This window comes from Orycteropus afer, unplaced genomic scaffold (genome assembly GCF_000298275.1).
Source record: "Orycteropus afer afer isolate SDZICR_OR568_19922 unplaced genomic scaffold, OryAfe1.0 scaffold00192, whole genome shotgun sequence".
Taxonomy (NCBI): domain Eukaryota; kingdom Metazoa; phylum Chordata; class Mammalia; order Tubulidentata; family Orycteropodidae; genus Orycteropus; species Orycteropus afer.
Window position 1 is genome coordinate 715,211 of NW_006921779.1, and position 18,316 is coordinate 733,526.

General features: G+C 41.9%; 1 protein-coding gene across 1 annotated transcript in view; it reads left to right on the plus strand.

Annotated features, from left to right (window-relative positions):
- The first annotated feature begins 13,101 nt into the window (after positions 1 to 13,101).
- RHBDL2 (rhomboid like 2) overlaps positions 13,102 to 18,316 on the plus strand; it is a 46,009-nt gene continuing 40,794 nt past the window's right edge. The window contains exons 1-2 of the mRNA XM_007947606.2: positions 13,102 to 13,356; positions 17,168 to 17,316. Coding sequence (XP_007945797.1) covers positions 13,111 to 13,356; positions 17,168 to 17,316 — 395 coding nt within the window. The 5' untranslated portion in view covers positions 13,102 to 13,110. The remainder of the gene's footprint in view (positions 13,357 to 17,167; positions 17,317 to 18,316) is intronic.

Consider the following 18,316-nt stretch of genomic DNA (forward strand, 5'->3'; position numbering starts at 1 on the left):
TATATGTGAACTGCTGTATGAAAAGTGAATTTACTCTGTAAATCTTCACCCAAATCCTAATAAAAAAAAAAAAAAAAGAAAAGAAATCAAACAACGTAATGCATTGGTCAAATCTACCTCTGCAAAAGACCTCTTTAAAATGTTGAAAAGCAAAGATGTCACTTTGAGGACTGAGGTGTACCTGACCCAAGCCATGTTATTTCTAATTGCTCCTTAGAAATGAGGATTGTCAGACATTGTCTCAAGTCCTTTGGATGTGCTATTGGGTGGGACCAGTCTCTGAAGAAGGACATCATGCTTGGTAAAGTGGAGGATCAGCAAAAAAGAAAAAGACTTTCAATGAGTTGGATTGACACAGTGGCTGCAACAATGGGCTCAAACATAGCAATGATTGTTGAGGATGGCTGCAAAAATGGCATGGGGAGGTTTTTGACTATCCCTAACTACATAAGGGGGAGGGAGAATCAAGACCAGCAGCCCAAGGCTGATTCCTATGAGGCAGAGGTCAGACATGCCACCACCCTCCAAATTTTTTGCCAATTCTGGCACCAACAGTCACTCCCACAGGCCTCTCTGCCTCTCAGCTGGGTTCAATAATTCGTTGCAATGGCCACACAGAACTTATAGAATTACTTACGGTTATGGGGTTTATTAGGAAAACAACAGACATAATTCAGGTTCAGGAATGCTCAGGATGCAATTCTTGGATCAGGGTAGCTTCCCAATGGCCCTGCCTGCAGACATGCTTCTCTTTTGCTTTGGCAAGCGTTACATAGCTCTTTTAGCCCTGTTGATAGGTGCACCCTACTGCCAGGAAGCCTCCTGCCTGAAGGTCCTCAATTTTCTCATTCTGTGGGCTGGGAAGCCCACCCCTCTGTCTCACGCCAGTCTCTGTTCTACTGCCTCTGCTGCTGCCATCTCTTTGTCATCTTTCTGCCAAGGAGGTCCAGTGCAGGGATCTTGGGTCCAAGGCAAGCTCCACTCCTGGTTCTTTATTAATGGCAGTGAGATCTCCCCTTTCCACCTCTGCGATGGCTCATTTGAGCCTAATGGAATGGCAAACCTGACCAATCCCCATGTTACGGTTCTGTATACATTACTTGCATTGTCTCATCTACACAATGGTGCTGTGTATCTTATTTACATTATCAGCAAGCTATCCAATCCCCTTTGTGGGGCACAAGCACCTCACATTTGCATAGTCCCACCCAGCCATCTAGTGGTAGTTATAAAAACCATGGCTAGAAGAGCCACACCAAGCAATTCACTGCACCACAATGGTGAAGGACTGGGCAGTGTTTTGTTCTGTTGTACGTAGGTTCTCTATGTGTTGGACTTCACTCAACAGCACCTAACAACAACAACAACACCCCCTGATGACCATTAATAAACTTTGGTCTCTGTGTATTTGCCTTTTCTTCTCTCTTTATATAAGTAAGGTATACAATATCTGTCCTTTTGTGATTAGCTTCTGTTGCTCAGCAGAATGTCTTCAAGCTCCATCCATACTGTAGCATGTATTAAGACTTCATTTTTCCTACTGGCTGAGTAGCAAGCCATTGTATGTATGTACCACATTTTTGTTTCATCCATTCATCTGTTGATGAGCATTTAAGTTGTTTTCACATTTTGGCTAATGTGAATAGCATTGCAATAAACACTGATGTACAAATCTTTTTGAGTCTCTGTTTTCAAGTCTTTTAGGTACATACCTAGGAGTTATGGTTATTAGATTCTGGTTGGATTTCTGAAGATATTCTCTCAGTTGGTAGCTTGTCCTTTCAGGTTTTTGGCGTAGTCTTTTGATGAACCAAAGTTTGTTGACTTTAGGACAGAAGCTTGGGGTCCTGTCTTTCTGTACAGACAGGGGCTGTGGTAGTCAGGGAAGCAGGCTTTTTTTCTGGAGCTACTACTCCAGTTACATGGCTGGGGAAGGGGCAGGGACAGTGGGAGAAGTGATTTTCCTACCTTATGTGACTCATTGTTGCTTCTTGCCTGTCTCCAGTTTCAGCTGCTTTTCTCTGCTCTCCAAATCAAAGCACCATTTCCTCATGGTATTTGTAAGGGAGGGTCTGAATGTAGTTTGTTTACATCATCATCTTCCTAGAACTCTCCGGGTCTTTGGTTCCGGGTATGTGTAGGAGACATCTCCATTTTTAACCAGAAAGTTAAAGGCATTCTTTCTAACGGTCTACCACAGTTGTTTTCTACTGGTAGGACGAGAACATTTTACTGCAGTGCTTCCCAATTGTGATCAGTGTGGCATTTCAACAAACAGCTGCAACTTGCTGCAGATAAGAGGTAGGAGGTGAAGCATATCAAGCCAGTATTAAAGAAAACTCCACAGACATGCATGATCTTTTGCTTAGTGAGTGTGTAAGAAAGCACAGTCAGTGCAGTAGATTATTCTAGTGACACAGTGATCAATAGTGACCAAGTAAATAATATGATAGCTGTGGGTACCTATATATCTATGTGAGACTGTAATGTGTTGTAATCATTGCTGACTTGTTTTGAAGCTCCTGATCTATTCAATTGGGCCTCCCAAAATTCTAATAATCTAAAGTATACTTCCAGATACTATGATCTATAGAGCTTATGGGAGTTTACACAGGTCACACCCAAGCAAAGTCAAAATTAAGGACAACATGACCTCAGATTAGACTTGCTTTGTGAGGCTCTAGGGAGGGGAACCTTAGACCCAGGAGCAGAAGGGATATCTGAGAGATTTTAGCACAGTGTATGAAAGAATTACCTAAGGATTAGAACTATCAGAAAATACAAGACCCCAATTGAAGTACATTAGGTGGTTTACAAGGAAGGTTAGGCAGTCTACTACCATAGTGATACTGCCTCAGAAACCCAAGGAGGGATTGCTATGAGTCGGATCTGACTCGACAGCAGTGAATTGAGTTGAATAGTTTTATACTGAACATCCTTGTAATAGACCTTTGTGTACTTGCTCAAATACATTTGTGGGGCAGATTTCTAGAAGTAGGACTGTTCTGTCGGAGGGAATATAGTTTTTATACTTTATAGATGCTGCCCAATCACCTTCCAAAATGGCTGCATCAATTTGCATCCTATAGGCTGTACCTATTTTCCACATAATCTCCTGAGTATGGAATATTATCAGTCTCCTTCATTGCTGCCAATCTGATTGGTAATATTTCCAAGGTGGTTACCTGAGCTCAGAAATTCAGATGTGGGGGAAGAAGAAAAACAGGAGTGGGAGGAATGGGGAATGTTAGAGACTGGAATGAACATCTGTGAGCATCACAGTACCAGGTGCTAGAGAGAAGATGACTCAAAGAGAAGCCAGTGCCTTCCGGGAACAGGACAGACAGACTGGTATAGAAGTTGGAGTGTGATAGCGATTTTGATCAAATGTTGCAATCATTATCCTGGTCTTTAAGGTACAGAAAAGGCAGCATGTGTGCTTACCTGGTGCTAGAGCTTAAAGTAGCTGGAACTATATGTCAGGTCTCCAGACTGCACTTGCCAAGGAACAAAGCAGATAAGGAAGAAAGCAATGAGTCTTGGCTAAACCGAATGGGTCAGATAACTTTGCAGCATAGGAAACATGTTTTACTAAAATACCTCACCCTGGGTGGTGCAAATAGTTAAGCCTTTGACCACTAAACAAAAGGTTGTTGGTTCAAACCCACTCAGAGGAGGCTGGGAAGAACGACTGGCTCTTAGCTTCTGAAAGATCACATCCTTGAAAATCCTATGGAGCAGTTCTACTCTGCCCATGTGGGGTCACCATGAGACAGAAATGCCTCTGTGGCAACTGGTTTGGTGTTTTGTTTTGTTTTAAATGCCTGAAATGAATAAGCTTGATGGAAAATTTCTGGAAGTTTTGAAATCTGGAGGAAAGAGAAAATTTAGGGGAAAACATGATCCTTATTTTTCTAGGTTCTTTTATAAATCTTTTGTTGTAGCAAGGAGAATTTTATTTTCCCATAAAATGATCATGTATGGCATTTAAGATTATAATATGGCTCATTAATACAAAGTTAGTCATTTGTAATTGAATTTATTTTTAAGATTCTTTAATACTTGTAATGAGCTCTGGTAGCTTAGTGGTTAAAACATTTGTCAGCGTTTCCAATCCAGTGGAGGCTGTGCCAGAGAAAGATGAGGCACTCTCCTTCTGCAAAGATTTACAACCTTGGAAACCCTCTGGGCATTTCTACTCTGTCCTATGGGCTTGTTATGAGTTGGAATCGACTTGACGACAGCGGGTTTGGTTTGTTCGTTTTAATTTTTGTGGGTGAAAGCTGCTGAACTTAAATCCATATTATGGTTTTGCCAATTATGAGAAGTGGCAAAAACTAAAGGCTTATTCACTCCCCTGAATCTTCCCCACGAAGTCTGTAAGACTTAACTATTTTATTAGTTTTCCTTGAATATTAATGACTATGTCTAGGTTTTAGTCATTAATATTCAAGGAAAACTAATAAAATAGTTAAGTCTTATAGACTTCATGTCTGACCCTGGAAGGGATGAGTAGAAGGATAGAAGATTCAAGGGAGTGAATAAGCCTTTATTTCCAGAGAAGCTGCTGGGGAAAAGAAACATAAAAGGAGAATTCTCTTTTTCCCTAAATTTATTAAATACAATCATTTGTATCCTGGAGACTTGCCTAATGAGATCCATTCAAAAATAAATTTAATAGATCTGACTGTCAGTAACTTTCAGAGTGAAAATGGATCCCAGCCCCATTCCTGTAATTATTCCATCCATCTATCCATCCACACACCCACCTATCCATTCATAGCCAATAATAACTAATAATTATGGAGTCTTTACACCATGCCAGATACTGTTCTAAGTGCTTTACATTCATTATCTCAATCAATTCTCCAAACAGTGCTGTAAGGTAGCTGATATCATTACTCCCACTGGAAAATGGAATCTGAGGGTTTCTCAATAAATTAAACAAAATCAACATATGAACCAGCAATTCTACTCCAAGGTATAAACCCAAGAGAACTGAAACATGTGTTCAAACAAAAACTTGTGCACAAATGTTTCCAGCAGTTCTATTCACAATAGACAAGAGATAGAAACAACTCAAGTAAGTATCCATCAACAGATGAGTTATAGACAAAATGTGGTATATGTATATGCGGTGTAGTAAATTACTTAGTGTGGCTTTTCTACCCATAAGTCTTTGTAAACTCTAAGGTGGGAATTGCTATTAGCTACGGAGGAGATCCTGATTTTAAAGTCGCCCACCTGGGTTATTTCTGTTGGGCGTGGCACAATACAATGTTCTGGGAAGTTCCCACTCTCTCTCATGTGCTTAGAGTTCTGATGCTGTGATTGGCTAGTTTGACCACCCTTCCAGGCTCAAAAGGAGGCCTCCTGGAGGCAGAACTCTCTCTGACTGCTGGTGGAGGAAGACGTGCTGCCGAAAGAGACACGCACCCCTGAAAGAGACACGTGCTGCTGGGAAAGAGCCGCAAGAGACACGCATCGCTGAGTGAGACACCGAGGGACCGGCACTGCTGGGAAAGAGACTGTGAGAGACTCTTGACTGAGGGACGGTGGGCTGGGAGAGAGACTGAGCATTTTTCTTGAACTTGAGTTGTAGCTTGGTGCTTCCCTAATAAACCTTGTAATCTGTGAGTTCTATGTGGCCACTGCAGCGAATTATCGAACCCAGGAGAGAGGTGGTGGGTGCTCTGGGAGGAACGGTTGAAGAAAGGGCTGGAGGAAGGCAACATGTCTGGCCTGGCAGGAATAGGCCTTGGGTTACTGCTGGTAATCCTGTCTTCCCCTTGTGGGATTAGAGAAGGTCAGAACATGTGGCCTCCTTGTCGTTTTTGCAGTATACAATGGAATATTATTCAGCCATGACAGGAATGAAGTCTTAAAAGCTTGCAAGTGGCCATCTCAGATGCAACAATTGTTCACTCCTTGTCTGGAGCAAAGAAGAATGAAGAAAAGCAAAGACACATGGAAACAGTCCAAGGACCATGCAAACATCAGCCTATTCATGTAGGCTAATTGAAGTTGTCAGGAAAAAAAAAAAAAAAAAGAAGTTGTCAGGGATTTCATTTTACTGGGATCCATAATCAACGGCCATAGAAGCAGCTGTCAAAAAATCAAATGACCCTGAGACCAGAACTAGATGGTGCCTGGCTACCACTGTCAGCCACTTGGAAAAGGATATGTGTAGGAGATCCTGGATAGAATGGGAGAGGAATGTGGAAAAAACTCAAAATCTTTAAGACCAGGCTTACTTGTCTGTTAGATACTGGTGAAACCCCTGAGACTGTGGCCCCTAGTCATCCTTCAGGCCTGGAATTGGCTTCCAGCCAAGCAATAGAAAGGCATATAAGGTGAACATTTACACCAAGTAAGTATATTTCTCAGAAGGGCAGTATTTGCATCAGGAGATAGCCCAGAGGGCAGGCATACATGGGAAAGAGGGACACAGGGAAAAGGTAACCACAGGGAGGAAGTGGGAAGAGAGAGATTACATTTCAGGGATTGCAATCAATGTCATGAAACAAAATTAATTTGCTCTATAAACTTTCACACAAATCAAATTAAAAGAAAAAAAAAAGAAATGAATATTGATATATGCTACAATTTCTTTCATTTAGCATGATCTTGAAAATATTATGCTAAGTGAAAGAAGCTAGACATGAAAGATCACATAGGTATTGGTTTCTGAGGCGGTATATCACTACAGAAGTAGATTGCCCAATCGTCCTTCTGCGGAGTGGCTGCTGGGTTTGAACTGCTGGCCTTCTGGTTAGCAGTCAAATACCTCAGTCCCTATGCCACCAGAGCTCCTGTATGATATCCAGAATAGGCAAATCCATAGAGACAGAAAGTAGATTAGCAGTTACCAGGAAGTAAAGGGAAGTGAGAACTGGGAGTGACTGCTTAATGGGTACAGAATTTCCTTCTAGGATGAAAATGCTCTGGAACTAGACAGTGGTGATGGTTGCACAACATTGTGAATGTACTTAATGCCACTGAATTGCATACTTTAAAATAGTAAACTTTACGTGCATTTTACCACAATTAAAAAAATTTTTTTTATATATAAAAATAAAGAGAATATATTTTTTTATATAAAAAAAAATCAGAGAATTTAAGTGATATACCTAATGTCACAGGGTTGATATGTAGTGCAGCTGTGTTTTAACCCTAGCCATCTGGCTCAGTGGCTCATGCTTTTAACACATGCTCCATGGCTTCCTGTGGTGCAGTAAATTACTTGGTATGGCTCTTCTAGCCAATGTCTTTGTGACTCCCACCAGATGACTGGGTAGAACTATGCAAATGTAAGGTGCTTGGGCTCAGGTAAAGGTTTGGCTAGCTTGCTATCCAAATGTATTCAATGTAAATAAGGCACACAGCACCTTTGTAGGTGTGTTGTTGTTAGATACTGTCCAGTCAGTTTTATTCTTAGTGACCTATGTACAACAGAGCAAAACACTGGTCTTGTACCGTCCTCACAATCATTGCCATGCTTGAGGCCATTGTTACAGCCACTGTTAATCCATCTTGTCGGGGGGGTCTTCTCCTTGTTCACTGACCCTATACTTTACCTAGCATCATGTACTTCTCCAGGGATTAGTTCCTTCTGACAATATGACCAAAGTACGAGAGACAAAGTCTAGCCATTCTCACTTCTAGGGAGCATTGTGGCTGCCCATATTCCAAGGCAGATTTGGTTTTTCTTCTAGTTGTCCATAGTATATTCAGTATTCTTCACCAAACCACAATTCAAATGCAATAATTCTTCTGCACTCTCCCTTATTCATTGTCATCAGGAAAGTTGTGCCTCAGGGTTGTATCCTTTCACCACACTTATTCGATCTGTGTACTGAGCAAACAATCTGAGAAGCTGGACTATATGAAGAAGAATGTGGCATCAGGATTAGAGGAAGAATCATTAACAACCTGTGATATGCAGATGACACAACCTTGCTTGCTGAAAATAAGATTGGAAGTACTTGCTGATGGAGATCAAAGGCTATACAGCCTTCAGTGTGGACTACAACTCAACATAAAGAAAACAAAAATTTCTCACAAGTGGGCCAATAACAACATCATGTTAAATGGAGAAAAGATTGAAGTTGTCAGGGATTTCTTTTTACTGGGATCCACAATAAATGCCCATAGAAGATTTCTTGACAGAAATCAAATGATGTATTACATTGAGCAAAACTGCAGCAAAAGACCTCTTTAAAGTATTTGTAAGTCAAGATGTCATTTTGAAGACTAAGGTGTTCCTGACCCAAGCCATGATATTTTCAGTTAACTTCATATGCATGTGAGAGCTGGATAATAAATAGAGAAGACTGCAGAAGAACTGATGTGGGGATGTGATCATGCAAATAAGGTATAATCCCCAATGTGGGGATTGGTCAGTTTTGTTATCCCACTAGGCTTAAAATGAGTCATTCCATAGGTGTCAAGAGGGAAGAGAATAGCCAGGAGTGGAGCATGTCCTTGGACCCAAGATCCCAGTGCTGAGATGGCAGAGAGATCGTGGCAGCAGAACCAAGAGATTGGCATCAGACAGAGCAGTAGGCTTCCCGGCCCATGGAGCAAGAGAGCTGAATGCCTTTGGGCAGAAGGCAGAAGGGTTGCTGGCAGATGGAGTGCCTCTTTGGGCACCTATCAGCATTGTAAGAGCACTGTAACAGTTGCCAGAGCAAAGTAGAGGGCAGGTCAAGAGGCAGAGGGCCAACAGAGGCATGCCTACAGGCATGGCTAAGGGGAGGCTGTCCTATCGAAGAATTGTATTCTGAGCATTCCCAAACCTGAACTATAACCTATTACTTCTCTAACAAACCCCATAATCATGAGTATTGTCTGTGAGTTCTGTGTGGACATTGCAATGAAGTATCATCTAACCCAGCAGAGAAGTAGTAGAGAGTGCTGGGGAGGGATGACTGGTGTTAGAATTGGCAAAAAGGTTGGAGGGTGGTGGCATGTCTGACATCTGCATCCTAAGAACAGCCTTGGTCTGCTGATTGTGATTTTCTCTTCCCTTTGTGAAGATAGAGAGGATCAGATGATGATGATGCCCCATCTGTTTTGTACTTCCTCTAGGTACCAGGTCCAAGGCTTTTTTTAAAAAATGTTTTAATTTTTGTAAGGAGCTCTGGTGGCATAGTGGATAAGGCACTTGACTGCTAGCTGGAAGGTCAATGGTTCAAACCCAATAGCTGCTATGTGGAAGGAACATGGGACAATCTACTTCCATAAAGACTTACAGCTTTGGAAACCCAATGGGGTCACTATGAGTCAGAAATGACTAGATGGCAGTGAGTTTTTTTTTTTTTTTTTAGTTTTTGTAAACATACGTATAACACAACATTTGCCAATTCAATATTTTTCAGGTGTACAATTTATTGTTATTAATTATATTAATCATGTTGTGCAATCATCACCCATAATCAATGCCAAATTCCCCATCACCATAAACAGAAACTCAATGTCTCTTAAACAATGACGCCTTCTTTTCCCCTCCTTTCCACCCTTGGTGACCACCAACTTTAGTCTCTACACATTTGCCTATTCTTATTTCATATAAGTGAGATCACACAGTATTTGTCCTTTTATAACGGACTTATTTCACTCAGCATGTTGTTTTCAAGGTTCATCTGTGTTGTAGCATGTATCAGGACTTCATTTCTCTTTATAGCTGAGCAGTATTTCATCTTGGTCCAGGATTTTTTACTGGGGTTGCAAAGAAGAATAAGACATGGCTACTCCCAATGTCCATCTATTGCCAAAGCCCATTCTCCTGTCCTCTAGTGATTTTGCCACTATACCCTTCTTTACCAAGTTAGAAAATGTTGTTGTTGAAGCGACCAAAGGGGATGTCTGTGGCTGGGTAGTGGGAGAAGGAAATCAGTGAATGAAATATTGTTGAGATGAAAGCCAGAATGAAGGTATTTAAATCAAGAGGTTTGTTAGGAAGACTGGGGACTAAGAGAGCTGGGAACATACCTCTTGCTTGCTCTTTACTTCACAGGATCTTTCTGAGGGGTACGTAGGATTTTGCATGGAGATGTGCTTTGAAATGCTAATAGCTCTCTTGTACATCATCAGGACTCTCACCAGACCAAAAAGCAAAACCCACTACTATCGAGTCAATTCCAACTCACAGCAACCCCCACTGGGTTTCCAAGGCCATAAATCTTTACAGAAGTAGGTTACCTCATCTTCCTCTCATGGAGCAGCTGGTGGGTTTGAATCACTAACCTTCTGGTTAGCAGCCAAATGCCTTACCTATTATGTCATCAGAACTCCTTAGGACTCCTACAAACCAAAACCAAATTCACTGCCGTCAAGTCAGATCCAACTCAAAGCGACCCCTCCTTGGGTTTCCAAGGCAGTATCACTACAGAAGTAGATTGCCCAACCTTCCTTTCAAAGAGTGGCTGGTGGGTTTGAACTGCCAGCTTCTGGTTAGCAGTCAAATGCCTTAGGCACTATGCTACCAGAGGACTCCTACAGCACTATTCAAATAGATTTCTTTGAAAGACATGACCCTGAAGAGAGTAGCAGATTCATTGGGGGAATGTATGACAACATGGTTAGTGGGTACAAACTCTCCTTCAACCCTCCACAAAGGGGAGAGAAGAAATAGTACAGTGATAAGACATTAGCATTGACAAAGGTCTGATAGATATGGCTTTATTTTAACCCTTATTAAAATAGTAATACACACTTTAAAAACTAAATACACAGAGATAGATTTCACATGAAACTAATAAAGCATAAGTTTCAGAGTCTCTTACTTACTCAGTCTTCCCAAAGTTCTGCCTCTACTGCTGTAATGTTTTAAAATTTTGTAACTTTGTTATATATATATTTTTTAAGGTAAATCTCCCAAATTGTTTAAGTTTCCATCTCCACAAACCTGGAGCCACTTCTTCATAACAACAAAAACTTATTGCTATTGAGTGGATTCTGACTCATAGCGAACTTATATTGTTGTTGTTAGGTGCTGTCGAGTCAGCTCCAACTCATAGTGACTCCATGTACAACATAATGAAACATTGCCCAGTCCTGCGCTATCCTCACAATCCTTGCTGTACTTGAGCCCATCATAGTAGCCACTGTGTCACTTCATCCTGTTGAGGGTCTTCCCCTTTTTCACGGACCCTCTACTTTACCAAGCATGATGTCCTTCTCCAGGGAACGGTCCCTTTTGACCACATGACCAAAGTAGGTGAGATGAAGTCTGGCCATTCTTGGTTCCAAGAAACATTCTGGCTATACTTCTTCCCTAGGAGCTCTGGTAGAATAGTGCCTAAGGCACTTGACTGCTTACCAGAAGGCTGGCGGTTCAAACCCACCAGCCACCCCTCGGAAGGAAGGTTGGGCAATCTACTTCCAAAGTGATACTGCCTTGGAAACTCAAGTAGGGGTTGCTATGAGTCGGGTCCGACTCGACAGCATGTAACAACAACAACAACAATACTTCTTTCAGAAAAGATTTGTTCATTCTTCTGGTAGTCCATGGTGTTCTTTACTGACACCACAATTCAAAGGCATCAATTCCTCTTCAGTCTTCCTTATTCGTTGTCCAGCTTTCACATGCATATGAGGTGATTGAAAATAACGTGGGTTGGGTTAGGTGTACCTTAGTCTTCAAAGTGACATCTTTGCTCTTCAGCACTTTAAAGAGGTACATTTGCCTAGTGCAATACAACGTCTGATTTCTTGGCTGCTGCTTCCATGGGTGTTGATTGTGGAGCCAAGTAAAATTAAATCCCTGACAACTTCAATCTTTTCTCCATTTATTGTGATGTTGCTTATGGGTCCAGTTGTGAGGATTTTTGCTTTATTTATGTTGAGATAGAATCCACACTGAAGACTGTAGTCTTTGAGCTTCATCAGTAAGTACTTCAAATCATCTTCACTTTCAGGAAGCAAAGTTGTGTCGCCTGCATATCGCAGGTTGTTAACGAAGAAATTGGCCAGCAATCTTATAGGGCAGAGTAAAGCTGCCTCATAGGGTTTCCAAGGCAGTAACCTTTATGCAGTGAGCTCTAGTGGCAAAGTGGTTAAAACACCCAGCTGCTAACCAAAAAGTCAGTGGTTCAAACTCACCACCATTCTGAGAGAAAGATGTGGCTGCTTTTGTAAAGATTACAACCTTGGAATACATAGGGGGCAATTTTACTGTGTCCAAAAGGGTTGCTGCAAGTTGTAATTGACTTGATGGCAGTGGGTTTGGGAATCTTTACAGAAGCAGACTGCCAGATCTTTCTCCCATGGAGCAGCTAGGGGTTTGAACCATTGACCTTTTGGTTAGCAGTTGAGTACTTAATCACTACACCACCAGGCTCCTTATCACTCCTGCATTGGGGCAAAAATCTAGTCAAATCCTACCCTGAAGAGATAATCATTGTTAATTCTCCAGATTTTTTCCTCTGTATGTATCAGTACATTACTATTAACAAAATTCAAGCCTTGATTTGCAATATTGAATGATCTTTGAGCAAAATATTGAATGATACAGGAAACATCAAAAGCAGATGGAAGGAATACAGTGAGTCACTGCATCAAAAAGAACTGGTCAACACTCAACCATTTTAGGAGGTAGTTTATGATCAAGAACCAATGGTGTTGAAGAAAGAAATCCAAGCTGCACTAAAGGCATTGATGAAAAACAAGGCTTCAGAAATGGACTGAATACCTGTTGAGATGTTGCAACAAATGGATGCAGCACTGGAGGCACTTCCTTATCTATGCCAAGAAATTTGGAAGACAGCTACCCAGCCAACTGACTGGAAGAGATCCATATTTGTGCCCATTCCAAAGAAAGGTCCAACAGAATGTGGAAATTATCAAACACTATCATTAATATCACACACAAGTAAAATCTTGCTGAAGATAATTAAAAAACGGTTGTAGCAGTATATTGACAGGTAACTGCCAGAAATACAAACTGGATTCAGAAAAGGACATGGAACAAGGATATCATTGTCTTAAGCTGCCTTCTATTAACACATAGCTTGGAAATGAATGGTTGTGGTTTCTATGGCCAAAAGCTAGAGTCATTTTTCCCTCTGACATTCTTGTCTCTTTCAGGTGGAGGGAGGATCCAGGACCATGGCTGGTGCTCATGAGTTGGAGATGGAGGGTATGAATCTGAATATGGAGAGAGAGATGATAGAAGAGTTGGAGGAAGCCAAGAAAATGAGAGAGGATGGGGGAGGTAAGGCTCCCTCCAAAGATAAAAAGGTCCACAGGATTGTCTCAAAATGGATGCTGCCTGAAAAGGTGCGAAGATCATACTTGGATAGAGCTAACTGCTTCCCACCCCCTGTGTTCATCATCTCCATCAGTGTTGCTGAGGTAAATGTGTTGGGTGGTGGGCCCTGGCTTAGGTACCTGGGAAGCCGCAAACTAACTCTGTGGTTAGACCTAGATCTAGACAATAGACTGCAAAACATTCAGGAAGAGAGCTTGCTGGGGGCAAGTACAGCAGACAAAGCATCTACCTCATCCTCTCCAGAGCTCCCTTACCTGACTTTTCCTACGCTCCCCATCACTTTCAAGGAAGTGTTTTGTTTTTCTAACAAATCCCTTTCCTAGCAGTGACTTTGATTTCAGTGGCTTTGTTTCATTTTAACTGATGAGAGACTTAGAGACCAACGAATCTTGAGGCTGCAAATTGGACTGATCAGACAAGCCAAATTTTATTGATTGGTAAGGTCTGTCTCTACTCATCTATTTAGAAGATGGATTGACTCAGTGGCTCCAACAATGAACTCAAACATAGGAATGATTGTGAGGATGGCACAGGACTAGGCAGTGTTTTGTTCTGTCGTATGTAGGATCACTATAAGTTGGAACCAACTTGATGACACCTAACAATGACAACAACAGCCTCCAAATTTCAGTAGGAAAAAAAATACGAACTTTTAACCATGTCTATCTACTTTGGCTAAGGAAGTGAGTAGTGGTAGCATTTTCAGATTCTGATCTCATTAGCCCTTTTGTTTTCTGGAGAGAATGCAAGCCTCAGAGATGTAGAATGACCAAGGTCACATAGCTAGTGACTGGGCTTCTCATGAACCTCATCACACCTAGCTTTTTCTCCCACACCATGTTGTCTCATAAAGGAATTGACACAGCACGGCTGTCTGTGGGGTGTGACTTCAGGAGCATTAAATTAAACCTATTGCTCCAGTCTTTAGAGAAGTTAGCATGCTTGGTCAAGTAGAGGGTCTGCAAAAAAGAGGAAGACCTTCAACACATAGATTGACACAGTGGTTACAACAATGGAGTCAAACATAGCACCAATTATGAGGATGGCACAGGATCAGGCAAAAATACCATGGCAAACACCGTCATTATGGCATTTATAATAAAATACCCTTGTTCTATGGTGTATGTGGTCACTATGAATTAGAATCACCTTGATAGCACCTTACCATAGTGACAACAACACTGCTGTCAAGTGAATTCCAACTCATGGTGACCTCATATTTTACAGAATAGAACTGCTCCATAGGACTTTCTTGGCTATAATCTACAGACGCAGATCACCAGGTCTTTCTTTTCTGGTGCCACTAAGTGGGTTCCAACCATCCCCTTTCTGTCAATAAAACCAAAAACCAAACTCACTGTCATTGAATCAATTCCAACTCATAGCGACCCCCATTGGGTTTCCAAGGCTGTATATCTTCATAGAGGTAGATTGCCATGGAGCATGCCTTAACCACTTTACTACCAGAGCTCCTTCTTTTGGTTAATAGCTGAGTGCAACCCAAAGATCTTTCAGGGACATTAAACTCCAAACTCACTGCCACAGAGTTGATTCTGTCTCAAAGAGACCCCCATTGGGTTTCTGAGGCAGTAAATCTTTATGGAAGTAGACTGCCCCATCTCCCTTCCACAGAGCAGCTGAGGGCTTGAACCCCCACCTTCCCAGTTAGCAGTCAAATGCCTTAGACACTGTGCCACCTTAAGAAGACCCTTATGTAATCCTCCTAATTCCCACTGATGCCTCAACCTCCTTATCGGGAACCAAGTCTCTGACGGCTCAGATAGAGATAAGCATACTTCAGATAAGCCTCTGCTTCCAATCTGTATCTGGATTCTTATTGCTTCTCAGCACCTTATCTCATGTTATCCTTTCAGATTTTGCTGTCAATACTCTGGTGGCATAGTGCCTAATGCATTTGACTGTTAACCAGAAGGCTGGTGGTTCAAACCCACCGGCCACTCCTTGGAAGGAAGGTTGGGCAATCTACTTCCATGTGACACCACCTTGGAAACTCAAGGAGGGGTTGCTATGAGTCGGATCCAACTTGACGGCAGTTTTTTTTTGAGTGTTAACTGCCTTGTCTGCCTAGTTCATCTTTTCACACCAGCCATGGCAGGCTATACATCATCCTATTCGTTGACGGAGCTCTGGTAGCATAGTGCCTAAGGCACTTGACTGCTAACCAGAAGGCTGGCGGTTCAAACCCACCAGCCACTCCTCGGAAGGAAGGTTGGGCAATCCTACTTCCTTAGTGATACTGCCTCGGAAACTCAAGGAGGGGTCGCTATGAGTCGGGGCCAACTCGACGGCAAACAACAACAACAATTCGTCGACTAGTTCGCTCATGGTCCAATCAGTGTGAAGGTTGGGCGAGGGATTGGAGAAGAATTGGGAAAGGTCATATTGTATGAAATAAGCTGCCCAGACTTCTCTGTGACCCACAGAGAAGGCAGTTTCTTGAAAGGGTCACAAGCAGGTGCTGACATATCTGCCTCTTACAGAGGGATCAATACACTTAATTTTTAATCAAATTTCTAAAAATAAACTTATTGTTTTAGACTAATTTTATATTTACAGAAAAGTTGCAACACTAACACAGAGAGTTCCTGTATACCCCTCACCCAATTTCCTCAATTGGTAACATCTTATTTCTATGTTACATTTGTCAAAACTAAGAAAGGGACATTGGTATATTACTATTAGTTAAACTTCAGACTCAGGAGCTCTGGTGGCATAGTGCCTAAGGCATTTGACTGTTAACCAGGAGGATGGTGGTTCAGACCCACCAGCCACTCAGAAGGAGGAAGACTGGGGCAATCTGCTTCTGTAAAGATCGCCTCAGAAACCCCACATGAGTCGCTATGAGTTGGAATTGACTTGGTGGCAGTGAGTTTGGTTTTTTTTTGGTAAACTTCAGACTATTTATGGATATTACCAGTTTTTCCATTAATGTCCTTTTTCCATTCTAAGATCCAGCTAGATATTGCATGTAGCTGTCATATCTCCTCTGTCTTCTCTGATCTGTGGCAGGTTCTCAGTCTTTCTTTGCTTTTCATGATGTTGACCATCTAGAGGAATACTGGCTAGGAAACTTATAGAATGCCCCTCAATCTAGGTTTGTCTGATGTTTTTCTCAGGATTAGATTGGGGTTAAGGGTCTGGGGAAGAGTGCCACAGAAGTGAAGTGCCCTTCATATCATATCAGGGGTACATGATATTCACATGACATCACTGGTGACAATAACCTTCTTCACTTGGTTAATGCAGTGTGTTTGCCAAGTTTCTACACTGTAAAGCTACTATTTTTCCCTTTCCCTACTCAATTTTTTTGATGCAATGACTTAATTTTATACCAAGTTGTAAATGAAAGAGCAAGTGATGGGATGGGAAGATGAAGTTAGTGGATATTTAAGGTGGGGGGGATAGAGACCATAGTGCCAGAGAGCAGGGTGTGGAAGAGTAAGGGAAAGAGTTGGGAGAAAAGAATCTCCTTTACACTTTGGCCTATAGTTGTTCTTAAGTATTGTGAGGCATGGTGGGAAAATTCCTGTCATCTTCTTAGCACATGCTGTGGGGTGGCCCATTTGAGAGTTACTGCCCAGGGGCTTATTTGGGCTAGTGCCTAGAGAAGGAAGTGTTCCTGGATGGTACAAATGCTTTGTGCTTGTCTACTAACTGAAAGGTTGGTGGTTCAAACCCACTCAGTTGCTCCATGGAAGGCCTGGTAATTTGCTTCTGTAAAGATTACAGCCAAGAAGACCCTAGTGACTTCAGTTCCACTCTGTAACACATGGGGTCACCATGAGTCAGAATAGACTGGATGGCAAACAGTTTTTTTTTTTTTTTCTTCCTGGAGAAGGAGGGTTAACATTTATGTCTGCCTCTCCCCATCAGCTGGCAGTGTTTATTTACTATGCTGTGTGGAAGCCTCAGAAACAGTGGATCACCTTGGACATAGGCATCTTGGAAAGCCCCTTTATCTACTGTCCTGACAAGAGGGAAGAAGTCTGGAGATTTATCTCATACATGCTGGTCCATGCTGGGTAAGGAGTGACAGTTAAAGTCACTGATATCAGAAGGTCACTGTAACTCCTAATGTTTGTTCAGTGCTTTATTATTGATAAAGCATTTTCATGTCCACAATCTTGTTTGATCCTCATAGCAACCCTCAAAACCACAAACCAAACTCATTGCTTCATAGCTACCCCTCCTTGGGTTTCTGAGGTGGTATCTCTACAGAAGTTGATTGCCTAGTCTTCCTTCTGAGGAGTGGCTGGTGGGTTTGAACTGCCAGCCTTCTGGTTAGCAGTCAAATACCTTAGGCATTACACCACCAGAGCTCCCCTAAGAGGCAGGTATTACTTCTGCTACTATATGGCTAGTACATAGGGGATTGGTCCAAGTCTAACATCTAAGTTGCAGAGTTGGGACCTGAACTCATATGACTTTAAGTCCAGTGTGAATGAACAAATTGTCTTGGAGGAAGAACAGCTGGACTGCTCCTTAAAAGCATGAGTGACCAGACTTTGTCTCTCGTACTTTGATCATGCTGTCTGAAAGGACCAGTCCCTGTGAAGGATATCATGCTTGGTAAAATAGAGGAGTCAGTGAAAAAGGGGGAGGACCTCAATAAGACAGACTGGCCCAGTGTCTGCAAAGATGGGCTCAAGCTGGTAAGGATTGTGAGGGTGGTGCAGGATCGGGCAGTGTTTCATTCTGTTATATACAGGGTCAATATGAGTTAGAATCAACTGGATGGCATCTAACAACAACAAGTCCAGTGCACTTTATATTGCATTATCACTGCCCAATATTGGTATTTACATAGGAATATGGATGAGAAGAGACCAAACCATTATAAAACCAAAACTATGTTTCCCCAGTGTTCTGATGTCATCAAATGTTCCCTAGGAGTCTGTAGGTGGTACAAATGGTTAATGTGCTTGGCTGCTAATTGTAAGGTTGGCAGTTCAAGTCTACCCAGAGGTTTCTTGGAAGAAAGGTTTGCAATCTATTCTCAAAAAATCAGCCACTGAAAACACT